At 45.1% G+C, this 22,741-nt stretch overlaps 2 protein-coding genes across 3 annotated transcripts in view; both read left to right on the top strand.

The window, feature by feature from the left end:
* Nucleotides 1–13,943, top strand: part of PLEKHM1 (pleckstrin homology and RUN domain containing M1) — a 44,133-nt gene extending 30,190 nt beyond the window's left edge. For both annotated transcript variants that reach the window (XM_027872778.1, XM_027872779.1), the window contains exons 9-12: nucleotides 3,892–4,085; nucleotides 10,410–10,473; nucleotides 11,007–11,164; nucleotides 11,464–13,943. In XM_027872778.1, coding sequence (XP_027728579.1) covers nucleotides 3,892–4,085; nucleotides 10,410–10,473; nucleotides 11,007–11,164; nucleotides 11,464–11,575 — 528 coding nt within the window. In that variant the 3' untranslated portion in view covers nucleotides 11,576–13,943. The remainder of the gene's footprint in view (nucleotides 1–3,891; nucleotides 4,086–10,409; nucleotides 10,474–11,006; nucleotides 11,165–11,463) is intronic.
* A 1,109-nt stretch (nucleotides 13,944–15,052) lies between these two features.
* The window catches only part of ARHGAP27 (Rho GTPase activating protein 27), a 71,566-nt gene continuing 63,877 nt past the window's right edge, over nucleotides 15,053–22,741 (top strand). The window contains exons 1-2 of the mRNA XM_027872780.1: nucleotides 15,053–15,255; nucleotides 21,115–21,190. The gene's annotated coding sequence lies outside the window, so the exon portion shown is untranslated. The remainder of the gene's footprint in view (nucleotides 15,256–21,114; nucleotides 21,191–22,741) is intronic.

The raw sequence follows: 22,741 nt of genomic DNA, 5'->3' as shown, positions 1-22,741 counted from the left end.
CAGTCAAATTAACTTTTTTTTCTTCCGGTTTTTAGGCAGTTGGGGTTAAGTGACTTGCCCAGGGTCACACAGCTAGTAAGTGACAAGTGTTTGGTCTAAGGCTGGATTTGAACTCAGGTCCTCCTGACTTCAGGGCCAGTGCTCTATCTACTGTGCCACCTAGCCGCACCCTCAAATTAACATTTATTAAACACTCTTGTGTATACTGGCCTGTATTTAGGGAAGATAGAGAGTTTACAGAAGCCATACTTCCTCGATACAATTCAATAAATTCTTGCTATGTGCAGGGCACTGTGGTGCTGAATACAGAGATGAAAAACAACACAGTTCTTACCCTCAAGAACCTTATCTAATTCAGGTATATGACATGTGCATGTATGATCCCAGGCAGTCAAATCAGCAGTGTACCAGGCACTATGCTAATGCACCAAACAGCCCCTGTCCACTAGGAGTTTACAATCTAGTCAAGAGAGACAACATGTGTGTAAGAAGGTATATGTACAAAATAGATACTTGTAGGAGTAGGAAGGGATTCATCAGCAGCTAGAGGGGGAGGGGGAGGAGATCAGGAAAGGCCTCATAGAAGGTGGCACATGAGCTAAGTCTTAAAGAAAACTAAGGCTTCTAAAGAGGTGGAGGCAAGGAGAGAATGCATTCCAGGTTCCAGGTGTGAGAGACAGCCAGTGCAAAGGCCCAGAGAGAAGAGACGGAGTGCTTGTGTGTGAGGAGCTGAAAGAAGGCCAATGTGACTGGACCATATGTTGTAGAAAAGGGACTAGTAATAGATTTTAATACTAGAAATGTACATTGGAGGCCAGATTGTGAAAGGCTTTAAATACCAAATGAAGGAGTTCATTTTTTGTGTTAAAGGCAATAGGGAACCATTGGAGTTTGAGCAGAGGAGTGACATGGGCTAACCTGCACTTTAGGAAATTCATTTTGGCAGCTGGGGGAGGATGGATCAGAGAGGCTTAAAGGCAGGGAGAAAGTATTATAAGAAATAGTCCACGTGAGAGGTAAGGAGGACCTATACTAGCGTGGTGATCATGTAAATAGGATGGGTCAGATGCAAGAAATATAGTGGAGGTAGAAATGACAAAATTTGTCAACTGATTGAATATGTGGGGAGAGAAAAGGTGAGGAGTTGCAGGCAATACTGAGTTTGCAAACCTGGGTAACTGGAGGATGATGGTGTACTTAAGGAAGCTTGGAAGAGGAGGATCGATTTGAGGAATAAAGTAATGACTTCCATTTTGGACATGTTGAGTTTGAGATACTTGCAGGACATCCAGCTCAAAACGTCAAAGGTGCAGTTGGGGATGTGGACCTGGAGCTCAGGAGAGAGATATGGACTAGATACATGGATCTGGGTGTCATCAGCATAAAGGGGATCATGCCTATGGGAGTTAAAGAGGTCACCAAAATGAGAGAGAAAGGAAAGATAAAAGAGCCCAGGACAGACCCTTGGGAGTACAGTTAGGGAACTTGATGTGGATGGAGATCCAACAAGGGATACTGAGTAGTAGTTAGACAAGTGGGAGTGCCCTGAAAGCCTAGAGATTTGAGAATATCCAGAAAAAGTGCCCAGTGGAGTCAAATATTGGCAGAGAAGTCAAGGAGAAGAGATTTCAGAGGAGGACATTTGATTTGGTGGTTTCAGTATTGCTGGTAACTTTAAAGGAAACAGTTTGAGTTGTAAGATGAGTCAAAAGCCAGGCAACAGAGGGTCAAGATGTGAGTGATAGAATGATAAGGATAAAGAAGAGATACAGCTAATGTATAGAAACATGAGCAGAGGTGCAGAGTGCCATGTGAAGTTCTAGGGGAGTCGTTCTTGGGGAGATCTCATGGGGGAGATTATATTTGAGATGGGTCTTTAAGGGATGGGTTCAACAGGTGAAAAAGGAGAAGGAAGGAGCTCACTGCAGGCCTAGGAAAACAACATGAACAATAGCATGCTCTTCGTCCCCAAATGAGTGTAAAGCAGGCGTTCTTAAACTAGGTTCTGTGGATCAATTCCAGGGGCCTACAAACTTGAATGGAGGGAAAAATTCCTAAAATTATTATCACTAGCTGATATGTGAAATTGAGCATGACCTTAATTTATTAATGTAGGCAACAGTCTTCCAACAAGGGGTTCCATGGGTTCACTAGACTCCCAGAAGGGTCCAAAATTCTTCTAAACCTGCTACCCCTTCTTCCACGGAGTGCTGAGCTTGAGGGGATAGGATGTTATTTCATGTGTGGTACTGGCTTAGGTATTACAATGTCATTTCAGTTGCATCTGACTGAGATTTTGGCAGGGCGTGCTCACAGTTCAGCCAGGCTAGGAGAGGGGCCTCTTTGGGGGGGGGGGGGTTGTTATGGTTGCTCTTCCTCACCTCACTTTTGCAGTAGGAAAATTAATGGTTTTCTTCTAGATTCATCTTAGATCAGGAAGTGTCTGGCCATTGACCAACAAAGACAAAAATTACAAATAGAAAGTTGCTTGTCTTGGTGTTTTGCTTTTCTTTGTTGTTGTTGGTTTATTTCTTTGCTCCTAAAAGATCAGTGCCCTCCACTGATGATTGACACACAGAAGAATAACAGGATGTCACCATAAACAAGAAAATGGTTTTATTAATTTGTTTGCCTCATCTGTTGAAGTCAAAGCACCATCTGCTCAGGGTAGTCCTCTGGAGTGGCATTGCTGAGGATGTGTTAGAATATGGGCTTAGTTCCTGAAGCAAGTGTTTGGCCTCTGAAGAGGTGGTCTTTTCCAAAAGAGAACTCACTTTATCAGGTCCCTAGGAGGCCAGGGCAGGGCAAGTGAGAAGAGGAATTAGTTATTGGTAGGTGAGAATTTAGAAACCGCTGGGAGCACTTACAAATAGGAATCTGGTGCCAAAGTGTTCTTCTGTTCTCCGAATAGATATTCGATTGCTCCAAGGTCAGGGCTGTAGGCTGTCATGACCCTGCCATGTTAGCTTAGCCACATGTTAGATGAGGCATCTGAGGTTGCAGTGGGGTTAAAATCAGCAGTAGGAGCACAGTTTGAGGACAGAAAGGGTTCGAGATCAGTTTATAGATGAGGTTAAGTGATTTGTTCAATGTTATATGTTAGTATCAGATCAAAAATTGGTTGAAAAAACTTGCAGTGTTTTGTCTGAAGAAGTGAAGGCATAGGGAAGATTGTCACGTTGAAAGACAAATGTTGGAAAGACAGTCATGTGGAGGAGACTAGAACTAGGGGAATGGGTAGAAATTGCAGGGGCAGATTCTGACTTAACGTAAGAAATATATTTCTTCAGATGAGAGTAGTCCAAAAATGGACTGTCTCTTGAGATAGAGAGCTCATTGGAGGTCTTCAGTCAGTGACTAAATGTTCACTTATTGAGAAGGCACCTAGGGGAGACTTCTGATCAGATATAGGCTGAACTCTCTCTGAGGTTCCTGCCAGCTGAGAGGAAAAAACCTTAGATCAGATCATGCCCTTCAAAATATCTAATATTTGGAAGTACTAAAGGTACTTGGAGCTGATATAGCCTATCACATGACTCCTCATCTGGTTTTATGTGGTGTTAAACACGAGAAATTCCTTATCAGAGCAGAGGCTATTCAGTGGCACCACAGAGGAGAAACAAACTGTCATTTGGCAATGACTAATCTAATGCTTCCTGTGGCCAGAACTACCTCTGACTACTTTGTCTCCAAGTCAGGGTAGAAAAAGAGTGCTTGCTAAAAGATTGATTTCCTTTAGTCAGAAAGAATGAGGTCTAGAAGAAACTTGGAAGAGCAGGAAGCAGCTGGAAAGGGTCTGTGGGGTTGACATGGGGGAGGGGAGTAGAACCACCAGAGCTGTGGATGCCCCTAGCTCTCATCATCAATTTGGTGCTGTCTCTGTGTTGGTAGGTTTGCCGCCAGGCCCTAAAGTTCCTAACTCAAATCCGGAACCAGCCCCTCATCAACCTACAGCTGGTGAATAAGTCTCTTTATGACCATGTGGAGCAGATGAACCATATCTGGAGGAGCCGGGAGCAGCTTAAGCTCCTAGGTGACTACCTGACCTTGTGCAGAAGTGGGGCCCTGAAAGAACTGAGCAAACGGTGAGTGCCAGCCCAAACCACTGTATGCACCATGTATCTTTCAGTCCAGAGTAACATTCTGGAGTCACTACTTCATCTTCCCAAACAGTCTTAATCTAAACACGTCATGATGAGGCCATTAGACGAGGGTCTAGAAAATTTATCTTGGAATCAGGCCCAGAAAGCCAAGACTTGGGACCCCTTCCTGTTATTTTGAGGAACTTAGAATAAGTCACCTGTGCCTCAAACTTCCTACCTCAATCTAAGCCTCTCTCTATAGGAATATTGGGGTCATACTTAGATCTTCTGAGTAAAAAAAGGCACTTGAGAGAAATATGCAGGACTAATATACCTGCCTAGGAGGACCCACCTATTTAAAGAGCTGAGTTTACCAAATTATGATTTTATTTCCCAGTAAAGTCATTCAGATATCACCTGATAGTGACCACAGTCAATTTACTAAACAAAGTTGTGAAACTGCTTCTTTAAGGAGAGTGAGAGTCCAGAGTACAGCATGAAAGACTTGTTATCTTCTCCAATTTCCCCTTATTGCTGTTCTGACTTCTGGACCTTATACTCCCCTTTGCAGACCCCATGAGCTATTCTTGCAATAGGATCTCATCTCTTAAAGGAAAAGGTTGATTGTTTTTAGGAAGTACTAGCTCAGCCAAGGTGACCCAAAAGCTTGCATTGCCAGGAGGATGATCTGATAACATGTTGAAAATTCTGTGCCTGTGTGTAAAGATCCCCCGCTCCACCTTTTTGATGGGTCCCTGGAGAAACTCCATAAGCAGGTTTTACTCCTGTCCTTGTGGTAAGCCATGAAATCTGAGCTTCCCTGACTTTTAAGGTGACTAAGAGGTCACATTGTTAGCACTCGGGAGGAATTGACTCATTCTTACTTTTACAAGACTCCCATGACCAGAGATTCATGAGGATCCAACCCTCCTTTCTCTCTATAACCAGAGATGGTGAAATCTTTGCCAAGTGAGAGCAAAACTGACCTCCCCATCCATGGGTTCAGGTATGGGTGCAAGTTTTAACATATCAGGTGTCTGGGTAAAAACCAGGCATCTGTCCTCCTCATGTCTTCGGATTTGTAGAACCACCAGGAGGTTATTAGCTCTGGACTAATGGGAATCAGAAAGCCATTCAGGGCATTTCAGCAGGTGCCTGGCTCTAATAACCATGCTTTCCACCTTCCCTATCCTGTGGCTTCTGCAGAAAAGTGAGCCTAACTAAGTGGGACACGTAAGTCTTGACTTTTCCAGCTAGAAGGGGTCCCAAAGAAAATAGGACCCAGTGGTTTAGTACACAGCTGAGCGAGACTATAGCAGATATGTCTCTCAGTCATTATCTTCATGTCAATAGGCTGAGTAACTAGGGAAGAATCAGGGAGCTATGAATTTCAGAGTCACAGTGCCTACCACAAGATTCTACTCTACCTTTCTCAGTGGAGCTGGGACTTTTCAGTCATCTCTGGGCCTCAGGTTCCCCATCATATATAAATTAATAAGGAGATTGAATTAGATGGACCTGAAGTCTCTTAAAGCCTAACAGTCTGGGATTCCTTTCATTTGCCCTTTGGAAATAAATAAGATGGTCACTAACTTAATTTCTTAAACCTATGGGTTAATAACTGTCATAAAAAGAAAAAAGGGTACAGTATCTTAAGTCTATAAAGCTTTTGAACAATAAACCTGTAGTAAATAAGTATATCATGGATAGAGAACAGCAGCTCATGATTGTTAACATGAAAATGAAATTGGGTTTAGTTAGCCAGTTATCTGTCTTCTTCCCGATTGATACTTGGGGGACTAATACCATGTTTATAAAATGCTTAGAGATCTTTGAAATAAATTAAGTGCTCAGACCCAAAGAGTAATCATTAATGAATCAGAGCCAATCTGGAACAAAGTCTGCCATTGAATGTCCTTGGGCCTCTTCTGTCCAACATTTTTTTAATTTACTTGGTTGAAGGCATGGGTGACATGCTGATCAAAACCACAGATGACACAGCTGCCATGAACACTAAACACATTGGCGGAAAAATCAGGATCCAAAAAGATTTCAGCAGACTGAAATGAATAAGGGGGAATCCACATGGTTGAGACTTTCATGAAATGCAAGCTCAGGACAAGTTGGCAGTGTGTCCTGGTAGCCAAATTCTTAATGCAGTTACATTGAGAGGCAGCATTGTGTCCAGGAGGACCTGGTCAGACATCGGGAGGGTTGGATTCATTTACAGGTGCCACATTTTAGGATAAGCCTATGGACTGGACACCAATCACATTTGTAAAGGGAATGTCTGCATGAGGAAACTCACTCTACCAGGGCAGCTCAGCACCTTCTTCTCTTCAGCTTAGTCTTAGACAGTTCCCTGGGGCACTGGGAGCTCAAGTGGCCACATTTTTAAAATTCTGAAAACCTGGAGCACGTGCACAGAAAGGCAGCCTTCTGTAAGAAGGATTGGCCACCATGCAATCAGAGAAGATGTTGAGCCTGGAGAAGAGAACTGGCAGGAGAGATAGTTTCAGGTATTTAAAGGATTGTCTTATGAAAGGGAGATTCCAGACTTGCCACCAGAAGGCAGGACCAGGAACAGTGGGTAGAAGTTCAAAGGAGGCAGGTTTGGATTCAGTGTAAAGGGAAGCTTTTTAATGAGAAGCCCTCCTTTTATCACACTGGACTGCCTTAGTAGGGAGGGAGTACCTCGCCAATGGATGGCTCCGTGTAGAATTTGGATGTTATAAAATAAGAGTACACTCTACATCTTGCTACTTATAATAACTATTTTCTCCCAAAGAGTTTCTATAGAAATGCTTATTTTTAAAATTTTCTTTTTTATTGTGAACTTAAAAATCATCAACAAATATTTCAGTGTACAGAGAACAAGAAAGATTGGATAAGAAACTAAATGTCAGTGATGTAGTTTTTAAAGAAATATTTAATTTAACAAGGAAGTAGCAAAATTACCTTATTTCTATCTTCTATAGTTATTTTTTTGTGTGCCTTTTAAAAACTATTTTATTGCTGCTTTTTTGGCATATCTATCACTAACCACTGACCCACTCCAACCATGAATAGAAACCTTCCTTTGTAACAGATACACACATGCACACACGCATGTGTGTATGTGCATGTATGCATACACACTCATGTGTACACCTATGTATATATACGTGTGTATGTGTCCGTCTCAACCAAACATTTGATACATGGCCCATGTCTGGGAATGCACATATTGTGCCCCTTTAGTGCTTCCACTGCTTGTCTGCCAAAAGGTGGTACATCTTATCAGTGTTCTAAAGTCAGGTGACTGCACTTTGATCAGAATTCTGAAGTCTTTTCAAGTTAATTTCCTTGATATGAGATTGTAGTCATCATATAAATTACTCTTCTGGTGCTACTTGTTGAACTATGCGTACAGCTCATTCCCTTTTACTCTGAATCTGTCATACTCATCATTTCTTTTAGTGTCTTAACAGTCCATCACGTTCATGTACCCAAATTTTTAGCCATTTTCCAATCAATAGGCACCTATTTTGTTTCACTTCTTTGCTACAATAAAAAGTTCTGCTATCAACATTCTTTCCTTCTGTCCTTGACCTCCTTGGGTTATCTACCTAAATAGCAGTATCACTGGATCAAAGGATGGTGACCCTTTAGCTGTAGTTCCAAATTGTTTTCCAGAATAGTTGGACCAAATCATAGCTCTGGGGGCAGCTAGATGGTGCAGTGGATAGAGCACCGGCCCTGGAGTCAGGAGGACCTGAGTTCAAATCTGGTCTCAGACCAGACACTTGACACTTACTAGCTGTGTGACCCTGGGCCAGTCACTTAACCCCAATTGCCTTGCAAAGAAAAAAAAAAAATCATAGCTCTGCAATGTATTAGTGGGCCTATCCTCAACAACCAATGAAACAATTACTATTTCCCTCTTTTGTCATCTTTGCCCATCAGATACTGCTGATCAGCAGTAATTTAGAGTGTTTTTTATATGATTGTTAATAGTTGGTGTTTCTTCATTTGAGAATAGCCTGTTCATATCCTTTGACCACTTATTTATTGGAGGATGGTTCTTGTTATATATTTTATATCAATTCATTTTATGTCTTGACTATCAGACCTTTATCAGAGAAATATGCTACAAGGATTGTTTAGATTTGATTTTAATTTTAATTTAATTTAATTTTAATTCTGACTGCATTTATTTTGCTTTGTGAAAAAGCTTTTCAATTTTATATCATTAACCCAGCATGCATTCATTATGCATGTGCCATGCAATGTACTAAGTACTGGGAATATAGATACAAACAAAAAGATAGTTCCTGCCCTCAAGGAACTTAGATTCTGATTCTGGAAGACACATAAGAGAAAGCTGGAAAACAGGGGACTAGGCAAGAGAGGGAGAAACCAAAGGTACCCAGAGTAGGGGGAAGGAGGTAAGGGGCAGGGAGCATGGCTCCTCGGTAGTTTTTCTAAAATGGAGATTCCAGGAGGAATTGACCAATCTGAGAAAGGGGGCTTCAGGGTGGAGTGATCTTACAGGGTGAGAAGGCTACTGGGTCATGGTGGGGAAAGAACTTTGGAGAGTCAGTAATAGAAATCAGAGATGAATGAAGGAAAGGCTATGGCTTGGCCTGTGACCAAAATTGTCCGTTTCATCTTTTAAGATATCCTTTTATTCCTTCTTTAGAAAAAAATTATCCCCATGTACAGGAAGGCTGGTTTTTGTGAGTTTATTATTATTATTATCATTATCATTATCATTATTTTTGGTTAGGCAATGGGATTAAGTGACTTGCCCAGGGTCACACAGGTAGTAAGTGTCAAGTGTCTGAGACCGGATTTGAACTCAGGTGTTCCTGACTCCAGGGCCAGTGTTCTGTCCACTGTGACACCTAGCAGTCCCTGGTTTTTGTGAGTTTATATAAAAACTCTTTATGTATTTGATCTTCACACTAGGAATTATTCTTCCCATTATGCAAATAGAGAAACTGATGCCTGGAGAGGGCAAATTTCATGCCCAAAGACAAATCGTAATTTCTGAATTGATTCTGCTGTAGGCTACGTTCAGGGAGTGTGCTGGCAACTGGCTCTCTAAATCTTTCCTTCATCACTTTTTCAACTCTAGACAATCAACAAATCAATAAATCAAGCCATGATTTGTATCTCTTGTTAATTTATAAGGTGTAAGTGTTCACACTGAAAATTTAAGTCAACTTTCTAGAGCTAGTATGAGCTGGCTCTGTTTGAAGGGGGAATACTATAGGTGTACACTGGAAAATAATGCTAATTACACTTCTTCCTTGGGTTTTTAAAAAAGCCAGAGTTAAAGGAGGAAATGTGATCTATATTTGGACGAGTATGGTAAAGGATGAAGTGCGAGAACCCAGCCAGCTCTTTTACCCACCTGATCAGGGAGTCACATGGCATTTGGTCTGCCCATGGGGGAGGACCTTCTGCTCTTGCTAGATTCCATAATTTCCGAAACAATGGGACAAGATGCGCTGATGGGAGAGAGATAGCACTCTGTCCAAATACAACTCCCACCTCTTCCTTTGGGGAACCGGGGCCAGGCTACAATTCACATTCACTGCCTTCCTGCTAGCGATAAAGGGCAGCTTCCTGTTCCGTGTAAAGCTGGAAGTTTACTTGGGAGAAGTCATTGCACTCAAGTTAGTGACAGAATCTCTGTTCCTGTTAGGACATGGGTTATACTGACCTCTGGCTCTCATGGAAATCTCCAGGCTTCACAGTAACCCCTTTGTGTACAGTTTTAAGGGGATGTGTGTGTGTTGTATAGTTTTGAGAGTGTGTCTGTCCCTGGGAGGAGAAAGAAGAGGAGGAGGGAGGAAGGAGAAACTGTCACCTAATCCCTAGATTTTATATATATATAAAAATATATATATATATATGGAGGGGGAGAGAGAGAGATAGCTATATTAAATTCACAGCACAGTTCTGACTAAGCACCCTTAGCTGCTTCACACCATCCTTCCAGATGTTAAAAGGAAGCCTTGAAGAGTGACATGCAGGTTACCAAGCCTAAATTTCTCAAGGAACCATGAAGATTTGGTTTTCTCCACTTGGACCCTGACCCTCTTTCCCTCCCTTTCCCACAATGAGACTGATGGGATTTTTGCACCAAGGCGGAGGCTTCCCCAGGTGTTTCCTCTCTGTTCCTCAGGATGTAACCCTGTAGGGGATCTGTAGCCATCTGTGTTGTGCAAGCCAGAGTTTGGTTAGCATCTGAGCTGGTTTCCTCCTCCACCCCTGAAACATGAGTTTTTGGTTCCAGGGAAATACCACTAACCACCCTCTCTCATGTTTTCTCTGAAGCCTTGGCTACCGAAACTATCTCTTAGAGTCTCCTCACAAGTACAGTGTTGCTGACCTCCAGCAGGTGAGAATTCAGCCCCTGTTCCACAAAGATTTTGCAGGTCCATTCCTAGGGGGAAAAATGAATGGGAGATGGGGAAAGTGCTCAAGGACTACTGATGTGTGGGGCAGTAAAGGCCCATTTTTATAAGTATCACAGTGGTGATGCCAGCCTACGGCTGAAAGCTGCCTTGGCAAGTGGATAGTCTCCACAATTCCCTGTGGTGGTGGGCAACAGCACAGTCCCAAACACATGGAATGGTAGTGGATGCTAGGCCCAGTGGTCCCAGTAGTATGTGTATATGAGCAATTTCACCCTCCTTTCCCCTCTTTCCCCATCTTAAGTGAATATTGGAATGTAGGGGGAGGAAAAAATGTTAGTGATAAAAGGGTTAGGAAACTCAATTTCTCCCCCTCCCTTTCATCTCCTCTCTCACGTGGTCTGCCACATGAAGACCATGAGGAAGTGTTTGGCAAACCCAGAGCCAGGGTGGCAGGATCGTGATCCACATGTACAACCCTCGTGGCAGAACTTCCCTTGATGTTTCCTTTTGGCAGATTGCTGATGGGAGTTTTGAGGGATTCCTGCAAGATCTGATCCAGTTTGCTTCCCAGCATGTCTATCACTGTGACCTGTGCACCCAGCGGGGCTTCATCTGCCAAATCTGCCACCACAATGGCATCATCTTCCCTTTTGAGTTTGATACCACAACACGGTAAGTGGCAGCTGCCTCCTCCCCTCCCTAGCCAGATAGGGCCTTCAGATGGTATGAGCTCCCTTGCTCCTGGAAGGAAAGAGTTGGCCTTGAGTATTTTACAACTTCAGCTCTTCAGACCTGTAGCCTAAGAGATAAAAGTCCACTGTACTATCTGGGTGAAAAATGCTCCTGCTTAGGATGTTTCCAGGGCTCAGGTCAGCATTTTAGATCCAGAGTTCCTGCCCAGTGGCTCCAGGGCCTACAGGGGGATCCCATAGAGGTCACTTGGATCATGCTGTTTTTTCTTTCCCTCTCAGGTGCAGAGAGTGCAAAACTGTCTTCCATAGTAACTGCCAATCCCAGATGAAGAACGGATGTCCCCGTTGTGCCCGCAGAAGGAAGTATCAGGAGCAAAATCTTTACACCTAACCCTTTGCCATCAGCCTTGTGTGCTTCTCTACCTCAGGCCACCAGGGAAAAGAAGACATGGGTTTAACATTCATATGCATTTCCAGCAGGGACAGTGTGTGTAGATTAAGGGTGGGGAAAAAAAACCATCATCCATTTCCCCCCAATCCCCCCCTTCAGCATCGACTGGAGGGCTCACCCAGGTGACTCCATAGCAGTCACCCCACCTGTCCAGCTCCTGGGATGTGAGCACCCTGGAAAAGCCACAGAAGAAGTATTGGTCAGTTCACATACAGGACACAAGAAGCTTGTGCTGCCATGGAATACCCTTAAAGACTCGATTGCCTCTATTTGCACTAATCAAGTACTGGACTTTCTGGGTCTCCCTTTTCATGGACCTACACCTCACCTCACCTCACCTCACCTCACTTCACCTCACCTCACCTAAGTTTAGCCACTGGCACCCACGGTGGAAACAAGACTTACGGACATTCTAAATTCTGCATTACAGATTAAAAGTTCTAGTTTTCTAAGGTATACTTTTTCTTTTCCTCCCTTTGAGTGGAAAAAATATTTTTTATATTTGCACTCTGCCCAGGCCACCCAAGATATCTGGTCCCACTCATGATGGAATGAGAATACAGTGGCTGCTTGAAACAACAAAGAGGATGGGGGTGCATCCTGGGCAGGGTTTGGATGCCCGCTGTGTGTCCTGAGGGGGCCTTGCTGAACTCCTTTTGAGCAACATTGTGCCAAATAGCCCCGAGTGCCTGGTGGTGGAATCAGCCCAGGGAGATGCTCTTTCTTTTTTCCTTTTTCATCTCTCCTCACAACTGAGAATCCTGGCCCCCTTCTCTGGTGGGTGGGGAGCTTTGGACTGCCTCGTTTGCTTCTCATCTTGGAGCCTGGTCCCAACTGGAGACCACCACAAAATGACTCAAAACCAGCACTAAAAGCACTTTCCACCTTCCTTGTTCTTTAGGAACATGGATCAGTGTCCTGCTTCTTTCCCCTCTGAAAGACAGCCTCGCACTGGAAGTGGCAGAGGTGGCACAGCCACTCAGGAGTGGTCCAGGAGCTTCTGAAGTCTCCTTGACCTGCTCGTGTTTGTCACTGCCTATGACAGAGGCTTGGCCTCTGGGATACCTGGCACCCCTCCCAACTGCAGCGCTTCCAGGCTCTGAGATGCAACAGTGGCTTCTCCTGCTGGCCCTGAGTCAGCAGTGGTAGCAGCCTCTGCCTGGCCTGCACCTGTCCCTAGCTGGCCCCATTGAAGGCTGAGCATGGGGAAAGAATCTGCAGCAGCCCTGAATGCCCAGGAAGAGCTCCTGCAATGAGCCTTGTGTTTAAAGGGAAATGTAATCTCATCTTTCTGTGAAGCCATTATTTTGAGACATTTTTCAGCTCGTCCATTAGAGAGGCATTATAAGAGACTATTAACTTGTTCATTAACAGAACTAGCATTAGAATTGGGGCGGGGGGGATGGAGTATGTGTTTTTTCCTTCAAACACATGAGGTGCTCACCCCCCTGGGGTTTTCAGGTGACTCATCTGTTCATCCACAGCTGGCATGGCCCACTGCAGAACAATCCCTTTTTTGGACTCTTTCCTCAGCCTAGATAGCTGCAGATTAAGGGCACAATATGGCTTCTGAGGCACAAGGTGGCTGTTATCGCTAGCACTGTTGGGGACAGTCCCCTGCCCCCACCCCCAGAGGTGGCTGCTTGGGCTGACTAAGCTAGTGAGTCACGGCCTAACCCAGCAGAACTGTCTGCATTGTGCAGTGGACGGAGGCAGAGGGTGGGTGTAGGGAGGCTTCTTCCATTACTGTGCCCTGCTGCCACCTGCAGATAGCCTTTTGGGATAGTAACTCTTGTTACCCAAAGCAAGAACCAGCCAGACAGTGACCATAATTCATTTAAAGCCTTAATTGCCCCAGTTTTCCCAGTTGATTGGCCCTGTGTCTATGTGTTTGTGTGTTGGGGGTGAGGAGAGTGTGAATGTGTGTTGGCCCTATATAGTGACTTTTCTCCAGTATCCAAGTGAATGGATTCAGTGGGTCCTCCCTTATCTTAGGCAGACGTGACCCTGCCCCGTCATCACTGCCATATCTAGGTTTCTTTGCATTCGTTTTTAACCCCTCGCAAATTAGCCCCCAAAATCTCCTTATGTTTTTCACAAGTGCTGACTTTGTTCCCCATCTGGCTCAAAGCTAAGTGGATTCCAAATGGTGCCCATGTGAGTTTTGTGTTTTTAATTTTATTTTACACAATAAACCATTTCTTGTGAGTGGGGCTGTCTCCCTGGGGAGTGATTGGCATCAAATGTACTTACTGACTACTGCTGCTCCTCTGGATGATTCATTTCAGTAAAGACTTTATCATCCTAACTGCCTTGCCTGCCTCAAACTCCTAGAGCCGTTTTTGCAGTTACAGATCCCAAGCCTATGGGAAGTGAGGAGCTGGCCCTTCATCTCCTCCCACATCTTCTGATGAAAACTCCGCTCTCTCCCTGACAGTGATTGGACAGAGGGCAATGAAGTCTGTGATCTTGAAGGAAACAGCAGGCATTGAAAACACTTCAAGGGGGTAGGTGGCCGCCTCTGAAGGTTGCTGTTAGGGGTTTCAGGAAAGGTTGTCCATTCAGCTGAAGGTCTACCCTTAGAGAATCGTTCTTTTGGTTTTAAGTTTTGGTTGCTGAGACAAAAATATCCCTTGGAAAAAAATGAGGCACATTGCATTCACAGAAGTGTGGAAGAATTTACCAGGTCCTTTCCTAAGTGGAATTGTCACACCCAGGTGTTTCAGTGGGGGAGAGGAGAAAGAAAATGAGAGCCATGGGAAGGGAAAGACAGGTGCCATTAAAAGTGAGGAAGGATTGAAATCACAGACAATCAGGGCATGTTTTCAGCGGAAGCTGAGTTCCTGTTTCATCTCCTGCATGACCTTGGCCAATTCACTTAAACTCTGGGCATCAGTTTCATCAACCTACAAATGAGGGGATTGCCATTAATGGCTTCTGAGGTGACATCTCTGCCCTCATTTGCTGGGTAGATCACTGAGGGTACTGTCATCCTGCCTGTGAGCCCCCTAGAATCCATCCAGACCACTTGACTGCTCACACAGCTTGGATGAGATGGGAGTCTCCAACTGTTCTTGTGGCAAGATGGTGTATCACCAAGCCTGCCCTGCCATGGCCTCGTGAAGCCCTCCAGCCCTTACCATCTGTTCCACCTCAGTGCCCTCCAGACTGTTAGACGAATGTAACCTGAGAAACTCTGGGCCTTCCCCGGAGGCAGCTGGTGACTTGGTGGATAAGTGGTTGAGCCTGGAATCTGGTAGACCTGAGTCTATGGTAGCTATGTTTCCCTGGGCAAGTCACTTAACCTCTGCCTCAAGTTTCCTTAACTGCAAAATGGGGACTATAATAGCACCTACCTCACAGGGTTGTGAGGATCAGATGAGATATTTGTAAAAAAAAAAAAAAAAAAAAAGCTCTTAACATGGTGCCTGGCACACAGTAGGCCCTATATAAATGCTCATTCCCTTTCCCCCATTCACCCCACCAGTGCACCCTTAAGCTTTCTGGACCTGTCCATCTGCACGGCATCTGAGTTTTCTTATGTGTTGTCTTAGAGTGTGAGTCGCTTGAGAGCAGAGACCGTCAGCTTTTCTGTTAGTATTGCCAGCCTTTGGCACAAAGTAAGTATTTAATGTTTTTTAATTCATTCTGTTCATTCACTGTATAACTAGAATAAAGTAGATGGTTTACAAAGTGCTTCTCTCACAGCCTGTGCAGTTTAGAGAAGAGGAAACAGGTCTAGAAAGAGAGAATAAACTGTCCAAATGTCACATGAGACATGTCAAAGATGAGACCTGGACCCAGGTCTCCCCGGTCTGAAGCTCTTTCACGGTGCAGAATTAACCACATTTTACAGGACTGAGGCCGAGGGAGGTTAGGGATTTGGCCTGGCAAGCTTGAGGCAGTGTTTGATTCTCCATAGGGAAGAGTCTGTGAGTCAGTGTCATAGTGATAATGCTGGCTTCCAAGGATATGGGACTTCAGGCAAATGAGAAAGGCTACCAATTCCCCAGGTGAGGTCTTTCCCGGAAATCTCTCCATTAGAAAAGCCAGCATCTTCCTGCAGGGCCTGGCTCCCTCTGCCAGACTATGAGAACAGTGTCTTGGACCTGCAGCTTCCAGTCGGTCTGTCTTCCCTTCTTCAGCTCTGCCTCCCCACACAGTTGCCAAAACCTTCAGTGTGTGTCCCTGTTGCATGGAGGATCAAATAACTCAGCATGATACAATCTACGGATTCTAATGCTCCTTCCCTAACCCTATCCCCAATCCCAGGCTTATTCTCTACTGCTCCCCTTCGTGGGATTTTCAGTCACACTGAAGTTGAGTTGCCAGACTCACTGCTCCTCCCTATAGTACTGTTGTACAGATTGGTCTCTGTCCCTGGAATGCTCTCCTCCCCTGATTGTTTCAAGGTGCACCCTAGGTGTCATCTATGGGAAGTCTTTGATCCTCTTTGTTATTACTGTTCTCTTTAATTTATCATGTACGTGCTTATCTGCTTACATGTTAGAACCATCCTTCCACTCCCCTGACCCCCAAGAACATAAGTTCTTTGTCGGCAAGTGAGGAGGGCAGAGGAGTATTCATTTTGTCTTAATCCCAATATCTTACGTGTAGTAGGTAGGTCCCTAATATTGATTATTAGATTGACTCTGTCTGTAGGGACTGGTCCCATCCTTTGGACTTTCAGTCATCATTTTGCCAAAAGGAAATAGAGCAGCTGGACAACCCAAGTGCTACACTTAATGTACAGGAAATATGAGATGTACCAGAGGAAAGCCTCTAGTGCATTGGGTGAGTCATCTGGAGGATTTAGGGAAGGATTCTGTTCAGAACTGATCAGCCTGAGGTTAGAAGAGGGTGCCCATATCAGTAAGATCAATAAACTGACAAGAACGGGGTGGGAGACACTTTGGGAACTACTTGGTTCAGAGGGCTCCCTGCCCAGTCCTGCTTCTAAAAAATGTGTAACAGACATTGGTGGGGGAATGCCTTGCCCACCAGTAGTGTGTGTGTGTTTGGGAGGGGTAAAGAGTGGATTCCCCTACCAGCTAGAAAGAGGGCAAGTTTCAAAGGACACCAACCACCAGCCCAATCTCCACCCTAGCCTTCTAGGATGTTTCCCTTTTAACCTAAGGCCCTAGAATATCTGGAGATGAAAGTGGTCCATCCTGGGGTGAGAAAGATGAGTAAGAGTGGGGAAAAGGTTGTTTTTTTGTTTTTGTTTTCTTTTTGCTTTTTGGTGAGGCAACTGGGATTAAGTGACTTGCTCAGGGTCACACAGCTAGTAAGTGTCAAATGTCTGATGTCAGATTTGAACTCAGGTCCTCCTGACTCCAAGGCTGGAGCTCTATCCACTGCACCACCTCACTGCCCCCCAGGGAAAAGATTTTATTCTCTAGATGAAAAGTGAATAGACTGACCGTTGCTTCCTCAGCCTAGTTCCTCTCTGTCTATCCAGGCTGGGAGAAGTGGGGGCTGTGGCTAGGCAAATATCTGTTTCAAGCTCCATCCGCTTTTCTTGGTGGGAGTCAGGGTGTGTACTGCAGGCTTGGGCTGGGGGTGGGAGTCACATCCTTGAGGACAAAAGGAAATCATGTAATGGGAAAGGGAAAGAGAAATATGAATCAGGTGCTGTCTTCCCCCCTGCTTCAGTGAAGCTGTCACCCAATCTATTCATCAGTGAAGGCTCTCTTCCCCACCGCTACCATTACCCACTACCCACAGTCTAGTTAACACAGGGGGGAAAAAAGTTGTAGAGTGACTTTACCCTGAAACATAGACTTTCTCTTCCCTAAGATTTAGCTTCAAACTTGAAGTTCCTCATTCACAAGCTAGGTGTAGGAGGTCCCTGTAAGACACTGCTTGCTCCCCAGATCCTCTCCCCTAAAGAGATGCATTATGATTGGGAGTTTCATCTATCTCTTCATTAAAACACTGCATGACTATATATGGAGAGTGAACACCAGAGTAGCTAGGGAGGGTATCTGGAAGACTACCCTGTAGGGTGCTTGGATGAAGGGGTAAGGGTCTGGTGACACTACGGAGACCTCTCCGCCTTGGAAGTCAGGACTTGTTGGCCAAATTATCACTTGCTGCCCAAAGATTCCTTCAACAGAGGAAGTGACTGTGGTCTTTTTGGGAAGTCCCCTTTCCCATTTTCACCTCGGAAAAGAGCCCTGAGGAGGAAAGAGCTACTCTCTGCAGCTTCGGTTATTCAAAAGGCATTTCTTAAGCAATTTCTTTTGTGTCAGGCACTGTATTAGGCACTCAGGATGCATACAGAAGTGATCCCTGACCTCAGAGAGCTTACAACCTATCCGAGAGAGACAACAGGTGCATTTGCTGGTAAGTAAAGAATAAATAGGGGCAGTTAGGTGGCACAGTGGTTAGAGTGCCAGGCCTGCAGTCAGGAGGTATCTTCTTACTGAGTTCAAAGCTTGCTTCAGACACTTACTAGCTGTGTGACCCTGGGCAAGTCACTTCACCCTGTTTGCCTCGGTTTCCTCATCTGTAAAGTGAGCTAGAGAAGAAAATGGCAAACTACTCCAGTATCTCTGCCAACAAAACCCCAAATGGGGTCATGAAGAGTGGGACACAATGAGTCAGACACGACTGAATAACAACAAAATAAATATAAGGGGAGAGGGGAAGCTGGGAGGGAGGTAATCAGGAAAGTCTTGATGTGATGATTGAGCTGAACCTTGAAGGAAGCTGGGAATTCTAAGAAGAGAACATTCCAGGCATGAGGAACAGTTTATACAAATTCATGGAGATGAGAGATGGAGTACCATGAGGAAGAACATGCCAGTTTGGCTGGACTAGAGTGTGAGAAGGGGAGTAATGTGTATAATGAGGCTGGAAATGGAGGTTTCCAGGCTTGCAGATTTATCCACATTGGACTTTTCTGAGACTCTTGTACAAGGCTTCAAGGACCATGCTTGAGGAAGTGTTACCTAGAATTTGGAACTGTGGATTTTGCCAAGGGTACTCTAGTTGATTTGCTGGGGACAACAAATGTTTAACTGAAAGAAGAATTTAAAGGAGTGGTCTTTGGAAGTCCAAGAGCTATTCCCAGGAAAAAGAGCTGAAATGAGGTATGGAATTGTCAATGATGCATCCACACTAGAGGTCACGAGGTTCAAATTAATTCCTTGAGTCAATCAGAAAGGAAGAAACTAGAGAGGATGAAGAATGAGAGGCCATGCCTCATGGTGACCTTTCAAAGTCATTTCATCCTGTCCAAGCAACTTGATTTCACAGAGGAACCCACACTGAGTCCAGAAACAGACTCAGAGGAAACCAGCGCTTGATGGGACAAATAGAAGACCCCTGGAGCTAGAGAAGGGGAAACTATAAGAAGCCCTGTGGAGCCAGGAAAGGGGAACCATAGACAGGGGCAGCCACAACAAAGGAAGGGACTAGGATGCTGGAACTGAGGCCGTTTGGGTCAATCAGGGACAGTCAGGACCAAAGCAGTGTTGCTGTCATCCCCTAACCCAGGACTACTAACGTTCACTAGGGTGACAACTCTCTATTTCCTTTTCCCCCTTGAGCACCTTCAAGGAAACCTAAAACCTTTTCCTCCCCACTAGAGGAGAGTTTACCTTTCTTTATTTTAAATGTGTACTTTGTCTTTATACACAGTGTTAACTCCTCTAAGGCCGAAGTGCTTTGCCAGAAGCATTGTCTTTGGCTACAAGTTCTGAGCTAACAAAAAGATCAAAAGAATTACAGATCCTTTGATACTACTTCCCAGAGTGAAGGGAGATTTTTTTATATATATTGTTGTTTGTTTGTTTTCTTTTTCTTTTATAACCAGGGAAGCCAGTAGTAGGATGGGAGACAAAAAAGTGATTGCACAAACCGTAACACTGCCACACCATCCCCTTTACACTGTTTCATTTTTATTTTTGTGTTGCCAGAACCCAGTACAGTTCCCGGAACATAGTAGGCACTTAATAAATTCTTACTGAATTGTATCCAACTCCCATGTTATTGGATCCCAAGGAACAATGGGAGTGGGGAGTGGGTGTTAAGATGAATGGGGAAAGAAGACAACAGGATGGGCCAGAGCACCATCCAGCAAAGGAACCTGGCCCCCTTCCATACCCCTAGTCAGCCTGTAGGCAGCTCAGGACTCCAGTCAATCTCCTATAAAGTCATGGGATTATAGGATTATGAGCTGGGAGAGACCTTAGAGATCATATAAAACAACCCCTTTGCTTTGCAGTTGAGAATACTGAAACCCAGAGAGGTTAGGTGAGTTGTCCAAAGTCACACAGGTGGTCAGCACTAGAGCTGATATTTGAATCTAGTTTCTCTAACTTGAGAGCTAATGCTTTTTCCAAATTGAAAGGATTGACAGGCATCAGATATTATGTAAAGACAGAAATCATTCTATCCAGACTTGAATTCAGAAGATCTGGGTTCTTATCCCAGCTCTGACACCATGTGGTCCCAGGCAAATCACTTAACCTCTCTATGCCTCAGTTTCTTCATCTGTAAAATGAGGATAATGTTACTAGCACTACCTAGAATTGCTGTATTTTTGAAAACTTAAAGTGTAGCCTATTATGTGGACGAGAGACCAGGCAGCTACTATACGACACTACCTTTTTTCAGCACTGATAAAGTGAACAGGGATACACTTGTGAGACCCTTGTGAAATTTTTTTAAAGGGGTGGGGACTCTTCCCTTACTAGAGGGAGACTCTAGTAAGGCTTAGGGGTTAGAGCAGCAGAAATCATACTTGACCTGAAGTCAATAATCATGGGTTTGAATCCTGCGTCAATGTCCCTTGAACTCAGGAACAAAGGCAAGTCCCTTAACCTTTCTGAGCCTCAGTTTCTTCATCTGTAAGATGGACAGGACTACTTTGCTCACAGAATTATTTGGGGGCTTAAATTAGATAGTATATGGGAATCAAATGAGATAGCAACATATGTAAAGCACTTTGTAAACCTTGAAGAGCTATTATAAATACAATATATAAATGGTAGCTTATTCATTATTAAAAGCTTTTTGCAACCTTAGAATGCTATGTAAGTAGCAACTATTAGTATTTTGGTGAAAGTTCAATAGCACAGTGAGGAGAACCACAGAGCCCCCCAGGTTCTGGAACTATGGGGGGGGCAGGAAGGCTCTGGATGGAAGAGGGGATGGGAAAGGTTCTGTCGTGTGTGTGTGTGTGTGTGTGTGTGTGTGTGTGTGTGTGTGTGAGAGAGAGAGAGAGAGAGAGAGAGAGAGGAGTGTGTACTCATCTTTAGCAAAGGGACAAATCCTCTTCCCTCATTCTACTCACTTCTGGGGAAAAGCCCAGGTGTGGTTGAGGTTTCAGCCCAGGGAGGGCTGGCCCAGCAGGGACAGGAAGCAAGGACGCCGGGGATTGTCTCTCCCAGCAGCCGCAGTCCCCAGTTTAGGAGGAAGTATGCTGGGCGCTCTCCTCCGGTGACTCCACTCTCTATATTGTTCAACAGGAAACGAGGGAGTGAGCAAGTGAGAAAGAAAGGGAGGGAGGGAGCCAGCCAGCCAGCTCTCGGTCGTCTAGTCCAGGTGAGTTCGGGGACCTGGCAGCACAGTTTGGGTGTCTGTGTTGAGAGGGGAGGGGGAGGATCCTTCTCAGGGACCAGAGAGGAAGAGGAGGCACAGCCCTAAGAACCACTTTGGGACCCCAATCCAAGCCACGCTGGGGAAACTGCAAGTAACAGCACCTCCTCCCCCCTCCCAATCTCCCCAGGAGCTCCGAGCAGTTTGCACCGAGCAGTTATAGGTTAGACTGGAAGATGTCAGTTCAGACTCCAGAGCTCCCTGAGATGGTGAGGTTGTAGATCAGCAGGAAGAAAAAATGGGGGGTAGAAGAGAAGGGGGGAGGGTGATGAAGGTTTAAGAGGAAGAAGAGAACAGAGGGAGTAGAGTGAAAGAAAAGGGTAGGGGGTACAGAGAAGAAGGCAGTGAAACTGTGTGGGGGTGGGGAGGGGGACCAGGGGCTCTTGACAGACAAGGAGCGTGGAAGGGAGGCAGAAGAACCTGGAATCCAGCTTCCGTAAACATAGTGGGGTGCTGGCCCATGGATCCTAATCCATCACTCTCCATTGCTTCTAGATAGCTGGAGGTGGGAGGGAGGTGATGACACATACTCATCTAATCTGCTCAGTTCCTCTTATGCTGAACAACCTTTGGGAAACTCATACCCTCCCTGGCTCCTACTGGGGGCTATTCCTAGTTTCTTTAGTGCAGGAGCAATACAGGGACCTTCCCCCAATCCCACCCCCAGTGCTTTCTTCTGCCCCCCCCATCTTTAATGACCATCACTTGCACTTACATACACACTTCTTCACACCCTTGCTCTTTCCCCACCCCCAGACCGGGGGAGGGAGCTGTCTCACACAATGAGCTGGAAGCTAACCAATTTTCCTTGCCAACCCCAACCTGACTTAGCAGAGACGAGGAAAATTGTAAAATGGGGCCCTGTGGAGGGTCTTAGGGGAACCTTGCTAAGAGCACAGCTAAAAGGGGAGCCAGGAATTGAGGAAGTGCCTGATTTGACGTTGAATTGGATGCAAAATATGTTATTCTATTCTGCATGTGAGCTTTCAGTTTTGAGTGTTCTGCTGACATCCCACTGGGTCTCTGACTAGCAAGTCCCTTGGGTCTCCCCACCCCTTGAGGCTGAGGGGACAGGCCTGGGCAAGGGGGTTGGGATGGAGATTCTGCCTGTCATGCTCACTCCAGTCTCACCCCTAGGGACCCAGCAGGCCAAGGGTGGGGGTGGCACTGAAATTTTACCCTTCACTCCAACAACTTGTTGACCCATCTATTTCTCCCCCTCCCCACCCCTGCCAATGAGTTAGAGGAAGGAAAAAATTGAGTTCTCAGTCTTAAATCTCTTAAACTTCTTTCCCAGAGTCCTAGCTCCCCTAGCTCAATGTTGCCCCTGTTCCTCTCTCCCATTATCACACACCCCATTCCCCCAGACATTCAGAGACAAGCTGGTCTGGCCCAACCTAGGACTACTCCTCAATGGAACCTAACAGAGACCAGGTTCCTAAAGGTCTCCCCGATCTGAGGGGGCCCCTTTGTGATCACCCTAAGCTCAAGACCTGT

Source organism: Vombatus ursinus, unplaced genomic scaffold (genome assembly GCF_900497805.2).
Source record: "Vombatus ursinus unplaced genomic scaffold, bare-nosed wombat genome assembly UNPS02014801.1, whole genome shotgun sequence".
Taxonomy (NCBI): domain Eukaryota; kingdom Metazoa; phylum Chordata; class Mammalia; order Diprotodontia; family Vombatidae; genus Vombatus; species Vombatus ursinus.
This window is presented reverse-complemented; position numbering and strand designations above follow the sequence as displayed.